Source organism: Piliocolobus tephrosceles, chromosome 2, assembly GCF_002776525.5.
Source record: "Piliocolobus tephrosceles isolate RC106 chromosome 2, ASM277652v3, whole genome shotgun sequence".
Classification (NCBI taxonomy): domain Eukaryota; kingdom Metazoa; phylum Chordata; class Mammalia; order Primates; family Cercopithecidae; genus Piliocolobus; species Piliocolobus tephrosceles.
In genome coordinates this window covers 189,210,866-189,229,642 of record NC_045435.1, presented here as the reverse complement: position 1 = coordinate 189,229,642, position 18,777 = coordinate 189,210,866, and the positions used below count along the sequence as shown (strand labels likewise).

Here is an 18,777-nt window from a genome sequence, read left to right as displayed (position 1 = left end):
ATTCTTTAGGTCTTTTATAATACATTTTTGGTTAATTTGGGGGGAGATCAAAGTTTGTAGTTATTTTATCCATTTTATTAAGTGCATCAATCATTCATTCCTTTTATTTCTGAGGCTATCTCATTGTGCAGATACACTAGTTCGTTCATCCACTCACCCGTCAATGCATATTTGGGTTCCAGTCTTTGGCGATTCCAAGTAATGGTGTTATGATCATTTAGGTATAAGCCATGTATAGACATGCTCTTTCATTTCTTATGAGAAAATACCTAGCTATGGAACAGCTGGGTCATGTACTAGATAGATATGTAACATTTTAAGAAACTGCCAATCTTGTGTCCAAAGTGGTGGCACCACACTACCCCAGCAGTGTGAGAGTTCTAAGTGCTCCACATTCTTGACAGCACTTGGTATGGCCAGTCATTTTAATTTTGGCCACTTTAGTGTGTGGTAGTATTTCATCCTTGTTTTAATTTGCATTTTCCTAATGACTAATGGCATTGAATATCTTTTCAAATTCTTATTTGCTGATCATATATCTTTTTTGGTGAAGTATTTGTTCAGATTTGTTGTTTATTAGATTATTTTTTTTATTAAAATTGAGTTTGTTCCATATTATGGATATAAGTCCTTTATCAGATAAATGATTTGCAAATATTTTCTCTCAGTCTATGACTTACCTTCCCATTCTCTTTACAGTGTTTTTCCAAGAGCAGACATTTTAATTTTTGTTAAAGTCAAGTTTATCAATGTTTTTTTTTGTGGATCATGCTTTTGATGTAATTTCTAAGATACTTTTGTCAAAGTCACCATGATTTTCGGTATTATCTTTCAGAGTTTTAGGTTTTACATGTAGTTCTATATTACATTTTAATTTTGGCTTTTGTTTTTTTGGATTGAGGGTCATTTTTTGCAAACAGATATTGTTGAAAAGATTATCTTTTCTCCAATGAATTGACTTTTCACCTTTTGTCAAAAATCAATTGTTCACATATGAGTGGATGTGTTTCTTGATTTCCTACCCAATTTTATTTTTTGGCTTTTTTTGTATTTGCTTTTTTTATATCAATACCATACAATGTTGCTTTATAATAAGTCTTGAAATAGGGTAATGTTAGTCCTACAGCCTCGCTCTTCTTTTTTAGAGAATTTTGACACTATTGAGCCCTTTGGGTTTCTATATGACTTTTGAACTCAACCTGTCAATTCTTTAAAAAATGCTGGGATTTCTTTAGAATTACAATAATTTATAGATATACAGACTTCAGTTTATAAATCTTTAGAAGCTCATTTAAAAATCTGTTAGAATTCCTATTAAGTACTAATATGAAATGTACAATAACATAAACAATTGTCACAAATAAAATTCAAAGATGCCAGTGTTTGATGAGATATTTTCCATAACCTGGGGTTGCTTCCTTAGAGTATTCCTAGGATGTCTACTGATCTGTCTATTAAAGTCATGCAGTGGGAACAAATGCTGATTTTCTTTGCCAAGAAAATACCATAGATGAATATTAAAAACCGTTCTGTAAGCCAAAATTCACATCTGCACACACTTAAAATGTAGCTCTTTTTTAAAAAAATAATAATTTGTAATACATTCTGAAAAACACAGAAATGCTGTATATCTGGCTGGGTTACCAGTGTTTAGCCATAAGTGCAGTGATACAGGTTATACAATTACTGAAACTGATAAGTGTATTCTAAATTGTGGAAATATGTGTGTATTTTTGTGTTAGTAACTCTTTTTGGTATCTATTTCAGGCTTGTTTATAGTATATACATATGTAGAAAATAAAGTTCAAAATATACTCTAGTGATGTAACCAACCAATTAAAGGAAATAAAATATTTTTAAGGGGAATATAATTTTTTCCTGGTTAAAATTTATTTATTTGTTTATTTTTATTTATTTTGGTATATGAATAAGTTCTTTAGTGGTGATTTCTGAGATTTTGGTGCACCTATTACCTGAGCAGTGTACACTGTACCCAGTGTGTACTCTTATCCTTCACTCCCCTCCCATCCTTTGCCCTGAACCCTCAAAGTGCATTGTGTCATTCTTATGCCTTTGCGTCCTCATAGCTTAGCTCCCACTTATAAGTGAGAACATATGATGTTTAGTTTTCAATTTCTGAGTTACTTCACTTAGAACAACAGTCTCCAATTTCATTCAGGTTGCTGCAAATGCCATTATTTCGTTTTTTATGTCTGTATGCTATTCCTTGTTATAACATGCCACATTTTCTTTATCCACTCATAGATTGACGGGCATTTGGGCTTGTTCCATATTTTTGCAGCTACAAATTGTGCTGCTTTAGACATGCACGTGCAAGTATCTTTTTCATATAATGACTTTTCCTCTGGGTAGATACTCAGGAGTGGAATTGCTGGATCAAATGGTAGATCTACTTTTAGTTCTTTAAGGAATCTCCACACTGTTTTCCATAGTGGTTTTACCAGTTTACATTGCCACCAGCAGTGTAAGAGTGTTCCCTTTTCACCACATCCTTGTGAACATCTGTTATTTTTTGACTTTTTGATTATGGCCATTCTTGCAGGAGTGAGGTGGTACCGCATTGTGGTTTTGATTTGACTTTTTGATTATGGCCATTCTTGCAGGAGTGAGGTGATACCGCATTGTGGTTTTGATTTGACTTTTTGATTATGGCCATTCTTGCAGGAGTGAGGTGATACAGCATTGTGGTTTTGATTTGACTTTCCCTGATCATTACTGATGTTGAGGACTTTTTCATATGTTTCTTGGTCATCTTTATATCTTCTTTCAAGAATTGTCTATTCATGTTCTTAGCCCAATTTTTGATGGCATTGCTTGCTTTTTTCTTGCCGATTTGAGTTCCTTGTAGATTCTGGGTATTAGTCCTTCAACAGAAATGTAGATTGCAAAGATTTTCTCGCACTCTGTGGATGTTCTGTTTATTCTGCTGGTTAGTTCTTTTGCTGTGCAGCTTTTCAGTTTAATTAGGTACTTAAGTACCACGTATTTACCTTTTTTTGTTTTTGTTTTTGTATTTGCTTTTGGGTTCTTGTTATGAAGCCTTTGGCTAAGCCAGTGTCTAGAAGAGTTTTTCCAATGTTATCTTCTAGGATTTTTATGGTTTCAAGTCTTAGATTTAAGCCTTTGATCCATCTTGAGTTGGTTTTTGTATAAGGTGAAAGAAGAGGATTCAGTTTCATTCTCTACATGTGGCTTGCCAATGATCCCAGCACCATTTGTTGACTAGGGTAACCTTTCCCCACTTGTTGTTTTTGTTTGCTTTGTCAAAGATCAGTTGGCTGTAAGTATTCGGCTTTATTTCTAAGTTCTCTATTGTGTTCCATTGATCTATATCCCCATTTTTATACTAGTACCATGCTGTTTTGGTAACTGTGGCCTTATAGTATAGTTTGAAGTTGAGTAATGTGATGCCTCCAGGTTTGTTCTTTTTGCTTCATCTTGCTTTGGCTATGCAGGTTCTTTTTTGGTTCCGTATGAATTTTAGGATTATTTTTTCTAATTCTGTGAAGAATGATGGTGGTATTTTCATGGGAATTGCATTGAGTTTGTAGATTGATTTTGGTGGTATGGTCGTTTTTACAATATTGATTCTACCCATCCATGAGCATGGAATGTATTTCCATTTGTTTGTATTGTTTATAATTTCTTTCAGCAGGGTTTTGTAGTTTTCCTTACAGAGATCTTTCACCTCTTTCTTTAGGCATATTTCTAAGCATTTTATTGTATTTTGCAGCTATTATAAAAGGAGTTACGTTCTTGACTTGATTCTCAGCTTGGTCACTGTTGGTGTATAGCAGAACTACTGATTGGTATACAATAATTTTGTATCCTGAAACTTTGCTGAATTCATTAACCAGTTCTAGGAGCTTTTTGGATGAGCCTTTAGAGTTTTCTTGGTATACTATCATATCATTGGTGAACAGTGACAGATTGACTTCCTCTTTACTGATTTGGATGCCCTTTATTTCCTTCTCTTGTCTGATTGTTCTGGCTAGAACTTCCAATATTATGTTGAATAGAAGTGGTGAATGTGGGCATTCTTGTCTTGTTCCAGTTCTCAGGGGAAATGCTTTCAGCTTTTCCCCATTCAGTATAATTTTAGCTGTGGATTTGTCATAGGTGGCTTTTAGTACCTTAAGGTATGTCCCTTCTATGCCAGTTTTGCTGAGGGTTTTAATAATAAAGAGATGCTGGAAAATGCTTTTTCTGCATCTATTGAGATGATCACGTGATTTTGTTTTCAATTTTCTTTGTGTGGTGCATCACATCCATTGACTTGTGGATGTTAAATCATCCCTGCATTCTTGGTATGAAACCCACTTGATCATGGTGGATTATCTTTTTGGTATGCTCCTGGGTTCAATTAGCTAGTATTTTCTTGAGGAGTTTTGCATCTATGTTTATCAGGGACATTGGTCTGTAGTTTTCTTTTTTTGTTATGTTCTTCCCTGGTCTTGGTATTAGGGTGATACTGGCTTCAAAAAATGATTTAGGGAGGATTTCCTCTTTCTCTATCCTGTGGAATAGTGTCAACAGGATTGATACCAATTTTTCTTTGACTGTCTGATAGAATTCACCTGTGAATCTGTCTGATCCTGGACTTTTTTTTTTTTGGTAACTTTTTAATTACCACTTTAATCTTGCTGCTTGTTACAGGTCTGTTCACAGTTTATATTTTTTCCTGGTTTAACCTAGGAGGGTTGTATAATTCCAGGAATTTATCCATCTTCTCTAGATTTTCTAGTTTATTTGCATAAAGGTGTTCATAGCATCCTTGAATGATCTTTTGTGTTTCTGTGGTATCAGTTGTAATATCTCCCATTTTGTTTCTTATTGAGCTTATTTGGATCTTCTCTCTTCTTTTCTTGGTTAATCTCACTAATGGTCCATCAATTTTATTTATCTTTTCAAAGAACCAGCTTTTTGTTTCATTTATCTTTTGTGGGCTTTTTTTTTGTTCCCTTACATTTAGTTCTGCTCTGATCTTGGTTATTTATTTTCTTCTGCTGGGTTTGGGTATGGTTTATTCTTGTTTCTCTAGTTCCTTGAGGTATGACCTTAGATTGTCTATTTGTGCTCTGTCAGACGTCTTGATGTAGGCATAAAAAACGCTGGGATTTTTATTGGGATTGTGCTGAATCTATAGATACATTTATGGAAAATTGACATAGTAACATATTTCAATCTTTTGCTCTATGAATGTAACACTGCTTCGTTTGTTTAGGTCTTCAATTTCTTTGGCAGTGTTTTGCAGTTTTCAGTGTATGGGTCTTACACACTTTTTCTCAGATTTATTTTTAAGTAATTCATATTTTTGATGCTATTGTAAATGATATTTTAAAATGTAAATGTTCAGTTGTTCATTTGCTAGTAGTTCCATCATGTAAATGTGCTGGTCAGTAGTTTGCTTCACATTAAGGAGATACCCTCTGCAGATCTTTGTGGCTCTCCCCTGAACAGTTACCTCCCCAGCTATGAACTCAAGCTACCAAGATCTCCATCGATGCTTGTCTTTGTATTCTGAACTCAGTAGTCATCTGGACTTGGTCTGGTTTCCCTTCTCTGCCTAGTGTCTTGGAAACTCTTTAAAGACAGTAAGGGTGGCAAATGTAGAACACCTTTATTTGCTTCCCGTCTCTTTCGTTGTTTGATGTTCAGTGTCCGAAACCCATTTTTTCATATCTTTTATACGGTTGTTTCCAGTGGGAAGATAATTCTGGTCCTTTTTATTCTCTCTTGCTGGAAGTGAATTTTTATCTTTTAAAAATATAATTGGGAAGATGGACGAATAGAAACAGCTCCAGTCTCCAACTCCCAGCGCGAACGACACAGAAGACCGGTGATTTCTGCATTTTCAACTGAGGTACTGGGGTCATCTCACTAGGGAGTGCCGGACAATCAGCTGCTGCAGCCCAACCAGCGAGAGCTGAAGCAGGGCGAGGCATCGCCTCACCTGGGAAGCGCAAGGGGGAAGGGAGTCCCTTTTCCTAGCCAGGGGAACTGAGACACACAACACCTGTAAAATCGGGTGACTCCCACCCCAATACTGCGCTTTGAGCAAACAGGCACACCAGGAGATTATATCCACACCTGGCCGGGAGGGTCCCATGGCCACGGAGCCTCCCTTATTGCTAGCACAGCAGTCTGCGATCTAACCACAAGGCAGCAGCGAGGCTGGGGGAGGGGCGCCCGCCATTGCTGAGGCTTAAGTAGGTAAACAAAGCCTCTGGGAAGCTCAAACTGAGTGGAGCTCACAGCAGCTCAAGGAAACCTGCCTGTCTCTGTAGACTCCACCTCTGGGGACAGGGCACAGCTAAACAACAACAACAAAATAAGCAGCAGAAACCTCTGCAGACACAAACGACTCTGTCTGACAGCTTTGAAGAGAGCAGTGGATCTCCCCACACGGAGGTTGAGATCTGAGAAGGGACAGACTGCCTGCTCAAGTGGGTCCCTGACCCCTGAGTAGCCTAACTGGGAGACATCCCCCACTAGGGGCAGTCTGACACCCCACACCTCACAGGGTGGAGTACACCCCCGAGAGGAAGCTTCCAAAGTAAGAATCAGACAGGTACACTCGCTGTTCAGCAATATTCTATCTTCTGCAACCTCTGCTGCTGATACCCAGGCAAACAGGGTCAGGAGTGGACCTCAAGCAATCTCCAACAGACCTGCAGCTGAGGGTCTGGACTGCTAGAAGGAAAACTATCAAACAGGAAGGACACCTATACCAAAACCCCATCAGTACGTCACCATCATCAAAGACCAGAGGCAGATAAAACCACAAAGATGGGAAAAAAGCAGGGCAGAAAAGCTGGAAATTCAAAAAATAAGAGCACATCTCCCCCTGCAAAGGAGCGCAGCTCATCGCCAGCAACGGATCGAAGCTGGTCAGAGAATGACTTTGACGAGATGAGAGAAGAAGGCTTCAGTCCATCAAACTTCTAAGAGCTAAAGGAGGAATTACGTACCCAGCGCAAAGAAACTAAAAATCTTGAAAAAAGAGTGGAAGAATTGACAGCTAGAATAATTAATGCAGAGAAGGTCATAAACAAAATGACAGAGATAAAAACCATGTCATGAGAAATACGTGACAAATGCACAAGCTTCGTAACCGACTCGATCAACTGGAAGAAAGAGTATCAGCAATTGAATGAAATGAAGTGAGAAGAGAAACCAAAACAAAAAAGAAGAAAAAGAAATGAACAAAGCCTGCAAGAAGTATGGGATTATGTATAAAGACCAAATCTACGTCTGATTGGGGTGCCTGAAAATGAGGGGGAAAAGGGAACCAAGTTGGAAAACACTCTTCAGGATATCATCCAGGAGAACTTCCCCAACCTAGGAGGGCAGGCCAACATTCAAATTCAGGAAATACAGAGAACGCCACAAAGATACTCCTTGAGAAGAGCAACTCCAAGACACATAATTGCCAGATTCACCAAAGTTGAAATGAAGGAAAAAATCTTAAGGGCAGCCAGAGAGAAAGGTCGGGTTACCCACAAAGGGAAGCCCATCAGACTAACAGCAGATCTCTCGGCAGAAACTCTACAAGCCAGAAGAGAGTGGGGGCCAATATTCAACGTTCTTAAAGAAAAGAATTTTAAACCCAGAATTTCATATCCAGCCAAACTAAGTTTCATAAGTGAAGGAGAAATAAAATCCTTTACAGATAAGCAAATGCTTAGAGATTTTGTCACCACCAGGCCTGCCTTACAAGAGACCCTGAAGGAAGCCCTAAACATGGAAAGGAACAACCGGTACCAGCCATTGCAAAAACATGCCAAAATGTAAAGACTATCGAGGCTAGGAAGAAACTGCATCAACTAACGAGCAAAATAACCAGTTAATATAATGGCAGGATCAAGTTCACACATAACAATATTAACCTTAAATGTAAATGGACTAAATGGTCCAATTAAAAGACACAGACTGGCAAATTGGATAAAGAGTCAAGACCCATCAGTCTGCTGTATTCAGGAGACCCATCTCACATGAAGAGACATACATACATAGGCTCAAAATAAAGGGATGGAGGAAGATCTACCAAGCAAATGGAGAACAAAAAAGCAGGGGTTGCAATCCTAGTCTCTGATAAAACAGACTTTAAACCATCAAAGATCAAAAGAGACAAAGAAGGCCATTACATAATGGTAAAGGGATCAATTCAACAGGAAGAGCTAACTATCCTAAATATATATGCACCCAATACAGGAACACCCAGATTCATAAAGCAAGTCCTTAGAGACTTACAAAGAGACTTAGACTCCCATACAATAATAATAGGAGACTTCAACACTCCACTGTCAACATTAGACAGATCAACGAGACAGAAAGTTAACAAGGATATCCAGGAATTGAACTCATCTCTGCACCAAGCGGACCTAATAGACATCTATAGAACTCTCCACCCCAAATCAACAGAATATACATTCTTCTCAGCACCACATCGCACTTATTCCAAAATTGACCACATAATTGGAGGTAAAGCACTCCTCAGCAAATGTACAAGAACAGAAATTATAACAAACTGTCTCTCAGACCACAGTGCAATCAAACTAGAACTCAGGACTAAGAAACTCAATCAAAACTGCTCAACTACATGGAAACTGAACAACCTGCTCCTGAATGACTACTGGGTACATAACGAAATGAAGGCAGAAATAAAGATGTTCTTTGAAACCAATGAGAACAAAGATACAACATACCAGAATCTCTGGTACACATTTAAAGCAGTGTGTAGAGGGAAATTTATAGCACTAAATGCCCACAAGAGAAAGCTGGAAAGATCTAAAATTGACACTCTAACATCACAATTAAAAGAACTAGAGAGGCAAGAGCAAACACATTCAAAAGCTAGCAGAAGGCAAGAAATAACTAAGATCAGAGCAGAACTGAAGGAGATAGAGACACAAAAAACCCTCCAAAAAATCAATGAATCCAGGAGTTGATTTTTTGAAAAGATCAACAAAATTGACAGACTGCTAGCAAGGCTAATAAAGAAGAAAAGAGAGAAGAATCAAATAGACACAATAAAAAATGATAAAGGAGAGATCACCACCGACCCCACAGAAATACAAGCTACCATCAGAGAATACTATAAACACCTCTACGCAAATCAACTAGAAAATCTAGAAGAAATGGATAATTTCCTGGACACTTACACTCTTCCAAGACTAAACCAGGAAGAAGTTGAATCCCTAAATAGACCAATAGCAGGCTCTGAAATTGAGGCCGTAATTAATAGCCTACCAACCAAAGAAAGTCCAGGACCAGATGGATTCACAGCTGAATTCTACCAGAGGTACAAGGAGGAGCTGGTACCATTCCTTCTGAAACTATTCCAATCAATAGAAAAAGAGGGAATCCTCCCTAACTCATTTTATGAGGCCAACATCATCCTGATACCAAAGCCTGGCAGAGACACCACAAAAAAAGAGAATTTTAGACCAATATCGCTGATGAGCATCGATGCAAAAATCCTCAATAAAATACTGGCAAACCGGATTCAGCAGCACATCAAAAAGCTTATCCACCATGATCAAGTGGGCTTCATCCCTGGGATGCAAGGCTGGTTCAACATTCACAAATCAATAAACGTAATCTAGCATATAAACAGAACCAAAGACAAGAACCACATGATTATCTCAATAGATGCAGAAAAGGCTTTTGACAAAATTCAACAGCCCTTCATGCTAAAAACGCTCAACAAGTTCGGTATTGATGGAACGTACCTCAAAATAATAAGAGCTATTTATGACAAACCCACAGCCAATATCATACTGAATGGGCAAAAACTGGAAAAATTCCCTTTGAAAACTGGCACAAGACGGGGATGCCCTCTCTCACCACTCCTATTCAACATAGTGTTGGAAGTTCTGGCTAGGGCAATCAGGCAAGAGAAAGAAATCAAGGGTATTCAGTTAGGAAAAGAAGAAGTCAGATTGTCCCTGTTTGCAGATGACATGATTGTATATTTAGAAAACCCCATTGTCTCAGCCCAAAATCTCCTTAAGCTGATAAGCAACTTCAGCAAAGTCTCAGGATACAAAATTAATGTGCAAAAATCACAAGCATTCTTATACACCAGTAACAGTCAAACAGAGAACCAAATCATGAATGAACTTCCATTCACAATTGCTTCAAAGAGAATAAAATACCTAGGAATCCAACTTACAAGGGATGTAAAGAACCTCTTCAAGGAGAACTACAAACCACTGCTCAGTGAAATAAAAGAGGACACAAACAAATGGAAGAACATACCATGCTCATGGATAGGAATAATCAATATCGTGAAAATGGCCATACTGCCCAAGGTTATTTATAGATTCAATGCCATCCCCATCAAGCTACCAATGAGTTTCTTCACAGAATTGGAAAAAACTGCTTTAAAGTTCATATGGAACCAAAAAAGAGCCCGCATTGCCAAGACAATCCTAAGTCAAAAGAACAAAGCTGGAGGTATCACGCTACCTGACTTCAAACTATACTACAAGGCTACAGTAACCAAAACAGCATGGTACTGGTACCAAAACAGAGATAGAGACCAATGGAACAGAACAGAGTCCTCAGAAATAATACCACACAACTACAGCCATCTGATCTTTGACAACCCTGAGAGAAACAAGAAATGGGGAAAGGATTCCCTATTTAATAAATGGTGCTGGGAAAATTGGCTAGCCATAAGTAGAAAGCTGAAACTGGATCCTTTCCTTACTCCTTATACGAAAATTAATTCAAGATGGATTAGAGACTTAAATGTTAGACCTAATACCATAAAAACCCTAGAAGAAAACCTAGGTAGTACCACTCAGGACATAGGCATGGGCAAGGACTTCATGTCTAAAACACCAAAAGCAACGGCAACAAAAGCCAAAATTGACAAATGGGATCTCATTAAACTAAAGAGCTTCTGCACAGCAAAAGAAACTACCATCAGAGTGAACAGGCAACCTACAGAATGGGAGAAAATTTTTGCAATCCACCCATCTGACAAAGGGCTGATATCCAGAACCTACAAAGAATTCAAACAAATTTACAAGAAAAAAACAAACAACCCCATCAAAAAGTGGGCAAAGGATATGAACAGACATTTCTCAAAAGAAGACATTCATACAGCCAACAGACACGTGAAAAAATGCTCATCATCACTGGCCATCAGAGAAATGCAAATCAAAACCACAATGAGATACCATCTCACACCAGTTAGAATGGCAATCATTAAAAAGTCAGGAAACAACAGGTGCTGGAGAGGATGTGGAGAAATAGGAACACTTTTACACTGTTGGTGGGATTGTAAACTAGTTCAACCATTATGGAAAACAGTATGGCGATTCCTCAAGGATCTAGAACTAGATGTACCATATGACCCAGCCATCCCACTACTGGGTATATACCCAAAGGATTATAAATCATGCTGCTATAAAGACACATGCACACGTATGTTTATTGCGGCACTATTCACAATAGCAAAGACTTGGAATCAACCCAAATGTCCATCAGTGACAGACTGGATTAAGAAAATGTGGCACATATACACCGTGGAATACTATGCAGCCATAAAAAAGGATGAGTTTGCATCCTTTGTAGGGACATGGATGCAGCTGGAAACCATCATTCTTAGCAAACTATCACAAGAAGAGAAAACCAAACACCACATGTTCTCACTCATAGGTGGGAACTGAACAATGAGATCACTTGGACTCGGGAAGGGGAACATCACACATCGGGGCTTATCATGGGGAGGGGGGAGGGGGAAGGGATTGCATTGGGAGTTATACCTGATATAAATGATGAATTGATGGGTGCTGACGAGTTGATGGGTGTAGCACACCAACATGGCACAAGTATACATATGTAACAAACCTGCACGTTCTGCACATGTACCCTAGAACTTAAAGTATAATAAAAAAATAAAAATAAAAAAATAAGTAGGAAATTCAAAAAAATATATATATATCTAATTGTTCATTTTTTTTGCCCATACTTTTTATGATAAAACTCTTTGAACATATACAACAGTAGAGAGAATACTATAATAAAACCTCATGTACCTATCACACAGATTAAATAATTATCAACCTATTGAATCTTTTTTTCATCTGTTCTATTAACTCTCCACCCTATATTATTTTGGAACTATCCCAGATATTATATTTTGTTTGAAAATATTTCAGCATACAGCTCTAAAATATAAAGAGTCTTTTTAATTCCTTTATCACATCTTTTAAAACCTCATAATTTGAAAATAGTTATACAGGCAATGTTCAAATTTCCTCAATAGAGTCAAGTACATGTGTAGATATACTTATGATACATATACAAGCACTTTTGTTTTATTGCCCCTTGCTTGATTGTGCTTGAAAGATACTGCATTTTTTGTTTCCAACTGAAGATTTCTGACAATCCTACATTGAGCAAGTCTATCCGTGCCGTTTTTCTAAAAGCATGTGCTGTCTTCATATCTCTGTGTCACATGTTGCACATGTTGGTAACTCTGGAAATACTTCAGACTTTTTCATTGTGATTATATCTGTTATGGCAGTCTGTGATCAGTGATATTTGATATTACTATGATAAGTGCTTTGGGGCACTATGAACCATGCTCATGTAAGATAGCAAACTTAATCAGTGTTAGATGTTCCCCAACTGGCCATTCCCATCTCTCTCTCTCTTTCCTCGGGCCTCCCTACTCCCTGAGACCCAACAGTATTAAAATTAGATCAATAAATAACCCTACGCTGGTTTCTAAGAGTTCTAGCAAAAGGAAGAGTTACGTGTTTCTGATTTTCAAATAAAGCTAGAAATGATTAAGCTTTGTGCGGAAGACATGTTGAAAGCCGAGATGCACTGAAAGCTGGGACTCTTGCACCAGTTAGCCAGGTTGTGAATGCAAAGGAAAAGTTGTTGAAGGAGATTAGAAGCACTGCTCCAAAAGTGAACACACAAATGATCAAAAATGAAGCAGCCTTACTGCTGATGTGGAGGAAGATGTAGTGGTCTGAGCAGAAGCTCAAACCAGTCACATTTCTGTAAAACAAAGCCTAATCCAGAGTCAGGCCCTAACTCTTTAATTCTGTGAAGGCTGAGAGAGGTAAGAAAACTACAGAAGAAAAGTCTGAAGCTAGCAGAGTTCGGTTTATGAGGTTTAAAGAAAGAAGCCATCTCCATATGTAAAAATGGACAGTGAAGTAGCAGTACCAGATACGGTACTATAAACCTCAATGAGAATGTTACAAGTACTCATTTTAATGGTGTTAGTCATTGTTTCCAGGTCTTTTTAGAAAACATACTTAGGAAATAATTTTTTAAGATAAAATACATTATGAGCTCATACTGACCTCATAACTTCCAATTCAAGTTTAGAATTCATAGTCATACTGACCTTATAATTTCCAATTCAAGTTTAGAACTATGGGCTTTTTACTTTATTCATTGTACTTGTGTTTCTCTTATCGCTATACCCAAAGTTCTGATTCTCAATAACAGGAAGAGATTACTCTTTTGCTTTATCCCATTGCATATAATAACCTCAGAGTGACAAACCAATGCAACTCAGCATTGATAATTCCTAAAAACAATTTAAGATGTTTTTAGAATTATTTTTTCCCATTTGTGACATCTCGTTAGAAATGTACAAATTATACATTGTTCATTAAAGTCACTCCAAATAGTTTTCTGTTGGTTATGCCAGCAACTTGATAGGTTTATTTCACTCCTTTTGCTTTAGATTTTAGTGTTAGCTTTTCAAATTTTTATTTGTATTATTTTGTATAGATATAGAAAATATGGTTTGAGAGTCAAATCCGTAGGACAGAAGATATTCCAGGGAGTCTGGTTCCTATCCCTCTCCTTTCTGACTTATGTCTTCATTCTCTCTAGAATCATCATTTTGGTTTTTATTTATTCTTACATTTAAAAATATAAACAGATTATATATAATATTCATAGCTTTGTATTACATATACAAAACAGGATATATATTTATACTGCTGTCTTCTAGATGAATACAGGTATATCAAACATATTTAACTGTATTTCCTGCTGTGTATATTTTACCTACATAACTATGTTTCCCAGGGACCATTTAGTATATATAGATATTCTTCATTCATTATTTCAGCTGCATGGTACTCTCTTGTGTGGAGGAACCATTGTTTATTCAGTCAATCCTCTATTGAAAAAAATTTTCTCAGTTTTTTACTACTACAAATAGTGCTGTAATAAAAAACTTTGTACATATGTCTTTTCATATTTTCACCAGTATATCTTCGGCACGGATTCTGAGAAGTAAAATTGCTAGGTTAAGAAATAAGTGCATATGTACTTTTGCTGGAAAAATGTTGCCAAAGTTTCTCTCCATAGAGATTGTGCCAGTTTGCATTTGCACCAGAAATGTGTCAGTGACTGATTCCTACCAGCCTTGCCAATAGAATGTGCTGGAAATTTTGCACATTTTTCTAATCATAAGGTGAGCAATGTTATCTCATACATATGTCTCACTCTCTTTTTTAGAAAGTAATTTAAAACTTACAAAAAAGTTGTAGAATAGTTTAAATAACTTCTTTTCTAGAACTATTTGAGAATAAGTTGCTGACATGTAGCTCCGTGGTCATCACCCGCACATCCTTTCGTGTGTGTTCCTTTTCTCTCTCTCTTTCTTTCTTTATTTTATTTTATTTATTCATTTATTTTTTTTGAGGCAGGACTTGCTCTGTTGCCCAGCTGGAGTGCAATGGTGCAATCATAGCTCATTACAGCCTCGATCTCCTGGGCTCAAGTAATCCTCCCGCCTCAGCTTCTGGTGTGCGCCACCATGCCTGGCTAATTTTTTTTGGGGGGGAGGCAGATGGGGTCTACTGTGTATTTCTTAAAGACAAAAACATTTTCCTACATGAAGGACAGTGCAACCAGGAAGTTAATATTGACACATTTCTCCCAACTAATGGTCAGACCTTGTTCATGTTTTGCCATTCGTCTCAATAATGTTCTAATAGAAAAGAGATATAGGATTACACAATGTTGTTTGCTATGTCTCTTTAATCTTCAATTTTTAGTTGAATTCTGTTGCAGGGGCCATTGAAAATAACATGCTAAGAATAAATAAGGCTCAAGGACAGTATCTCTAGCTAGTTGCACTTTTAATGAACTCCAGTAGTCAAGGACACTATCTCTAGTTGAACTTTTAATGAACTCTAGTAGGCGGCAAGAAGGCGGACAAATAAGAAAAAGTTTAGAGGCAAGGAACTAAGCAGAAGGTTACATCTGGGTGCAGAAAGTTTGTTTTGCATTGTGTTATTTCTGCCGACATGGGGTTTATGGAGTATAGATAAAGTGAGGCGGAGGCTCTAGGCGCGGCCGCCATGTTCTCTGTTTGTCTTTGTCTCTGTCTCTTGTGTCTGTTCATTCTCCACCACCCCCGGCACGGGCCCCAACATCTGTGACTTTGACTCTTCTGACTCTGGTTATTTTATAGAATGTCCTTCAGTTTGCATTTGCTGATGTTTCCTCATAGTTAAATTCAGATTATGCATTTTTGGCTGGAATATCACAGACATGATGCTGTGTTTTCACTGCTTCCTCTCAGATGGTGCATAATTTCAATTTGTCCTATTACTGGTGATGCTAACTTATATTACTTAATTAAATGGTGTCTGCCAGGTTTCTCCATTGCATATTTATTCTTTTCCTTCTTGTAATTAATGGTTATTTTGTTGAGAGATACTTTGAGATGATATAAATAAACCATCTTCATCAATTTTTCACCTACTAGTTTTAGTATACATTGGTGTTTCTTGGCCAAATTAATTATTACCTTGATAGTTGCCAAATGATGATTTTTCTAATGTTATCTCTCCTCCTACATTAATTAATTGCCATTTTGCTGCAAGGAAAATCTGTCTCTTCTCCTTATTTATTTATTCATTTACTTAAGTCATTATGAACTCATAAATCCCTATTTTATTTGATGGTTACAGTTCTTTCTTACCATTATTTACTTTGATGTTCAAATTGTTACAGATTTAGGCAGTGAGATCCCTTTAAAGTTGGCTTTGATATTTTTGTGATATGTCCCCATCATTCTTTGCGCATTTCTTTACTTAATGGCACAACAAGATGTTCTAGCTTACATTATACTTTTCTTGGCCCAGCCTGTACTCAGTTGTTTCTCTAAGGAAGACTTTTTATTGGGAGAAGAGGAATTTAGAAGCCAAAATCTGGGCACTGGATGTGCTCATTACTATTGGTGTATAAACAAAAAGACTAGCAAACATATTTATATATTCTTATAATCACACATATTTACATCTATATTATTTCTCTCTCTGTATCTAGTACATTGATATTTTTCATTGGAATCTACTACCGCAGGGTTTATTGTAGTTGTATCTCTTTCTCTATTTGTAACTTCCTTTCTTCAGTGAGAAACCTGGCTAGTTAACCTCATTATATCTACAGGAGTCCCCTCTTATCTGCAGGGGATACATTCCAAGACCCCAGGTAGATGTCTGAAACCATGGGTAGTACTGAGTCTGATCACTGTCATTTGGAACACATTTCTGTTCATGTCTTCCACCCATACATTTAATGCCTTTACCATTTTATCTAAGCACTTCACACTGTGGTTGTAATGTTTGCAGTTTGAGGTGCGATGCACAACTAGCACAAATTTCTTTTTCCTTCTTCACAACTTCACAGATAGTTGATTCATTCTTACTGTAGATCTTAGCAACCTCAGCATACAGTTTTGTTTTCTTTGAGAACGTTCACCTTTTCACTTAAAGAAAGCACTTTACTGCTTCTCTTTGGCATAACTGAATTGAAAGCATTACTACTCTTGTGCTTTGGGGCACAAGTAGTAAAATAAGGGTAACCTGAAATGAGCACAGGGATACTGCAACAGGCAATGTAATAGTCAGGTGACTGACAAGCAGGGAGTGTATACAGCATGGATTCTGTTCCGGGTGGGATGGAGCGCATAGCACTAGATTTAATTACTCTACTCGGAATGGTGCACAGTTGGAAAACTTATACATTGTTTATTTCTGGGATTGCCCACTTAATATTTTCTGACTGCAGTTGACTATAGGTAACCAAAACCATGGAAAGTGCAACTGGAGATCGAGGGCGACTATTGTACTTATTGTACCTTTTCTGCCTGGATGCAACCAATCTTTTATCACCACTGATGCTCCCACTGCCCCTCATCCCACTCCTGTGTAGACGCCCTTTTCACATTGCTCGGGTCCCAACATCCCACAGCAGGCCACTGCCACCATGGGGGCCCTTCTGTCCCTGCTCAAGCTCTGACACCCTGTACCAGGTCATGGAAACACCCTTCCATCCTGCTTAGGCTCCAATACCCCAGAGCAGGCTGCCAGCCCACCCCACCCAGCCCCCTGCAGGGATGCCTATCTTACACCGGCCCTAATAGCTTTAAGACTGAATAAGGAAGAAAAGAAGTAAAGGAAGGCAGGCAGGCAATGAGGCAAGAGGGAAGAACTTTCATTTCTCTTATCATGGGTAAGAATGAACAGCTTTGCAGACACTTAACACACCACGTGTACGTGTGTGTGTATGAAGTGACAATATCTAGCAATTTTGCTATACAGTTATTTGCTGGAGATCTCTTTTTAAAAGGAACTCATTATCTATTAGGATAATTTTTTTTTTTTTTTTTTTTTTTTTTTTTTTTGAGACAGGGTCTTGCCCTGTTACCCAGGCTGCAGTGCAGTGGCACGATCATCACCCACTACAGCGTCAACCTCCTGAGCTTAAATTTAAGCAGTCTTCCCACCTCAGCCTCCCAAGTAGCTGGGAGTACAGGTGTGTGTCACCATGCCTGGCTAATTGTTTTAGTTTTTATTTTTTGGTGAAGACGGGGCTCCTGCTGTGTTGTCCAGGTTGGTCTCAAACACCTAAGCTCAAATGATTCTCCCGCATTAGGCTCCAAAAGTGCTGGGATTACAGGCATGAGCCACTCTGCTCAGCTGGGAATATTAACCTTTTATCTGTAACGTAAGTTTCAAAGTTGTTTCTGAATTTGTCATTAGTTTTTTCTTATTATTTTGCCACACAAAGATTTTTATTTTATGTAGTCTATTTTGTTACATTCTTTTCTTTTTGTTTTCAAAGTTTGAATCAATGTTGAGGAATGTTCTCCTTTCTCCAAAAAAAAAAAATGCCATGGTTGCTTTTTCATTGATATCCAAGTTAAGCAGATGTTGGATTATATTTTTGTGGGAAAATAACCTGACTCAACTCTGTCTCCTCCCACTTTCAGCTGGAGTTCAAGAGCTGGAATCACACGTCCTGGTGCCTGGAGATTTATTAATTTTGACAGGGAACAAAGTGCTAATGCCATGTGATGCCATTCTGATTGAAGGCAGCTGTGTGGTGGATGAAGGCATGCTGACAGGTACAGTTCTATCTCCACAGCTGGCAACCTCTGCGGGCTGGCCCACACTCCTCGCTACTATGGTCCCTCCTCCTCCTCTACCTGAATGACAACGGCTGGCTGTAAAGCATTGTCTGCTATGGGACCTTCCTGTTTCCACAAATCTTACTTAGTCCTGCTGTGAATGGATCTGTGGGTTCAAATTAAAGCTCTTTCTATGTGTTAAGTTTGATACAATAGTAAGTTTTTGAGTGTTTAGTATTTCTTTCTTGAACAAAAGATGATTACAACCCTCTCATTTACCTTAAAAGATTGTAAAGATCATTAGATCTTTCAGAATTGTCTGTGACTTTTATGTT

At 37.8% G+C, this 18,777-nt stretch overlaps 1 protein-coding gene across 1 annotated transcript in view; it reads left to right on the top strand.

The window, feature by feature from the left end:
• Nucleotides 1-18,777, top strand: part of ATP13A4 (ATPase 13A4) — a 157,967-nt gene that overhangs the window by 72,305 nt on the left and 66,885 nt on the right. Inside the window, exon 9 of the mRNA XM_023214899.2 lies at nt 18,305-18,439. Coding sequence (XP_023070667.1) covers nt 18,305-18,439 — 135 coding nt within the window. The remainder of the gene's footprint in view (nt 1-18,304; nt 18,440-18,777) is intronic.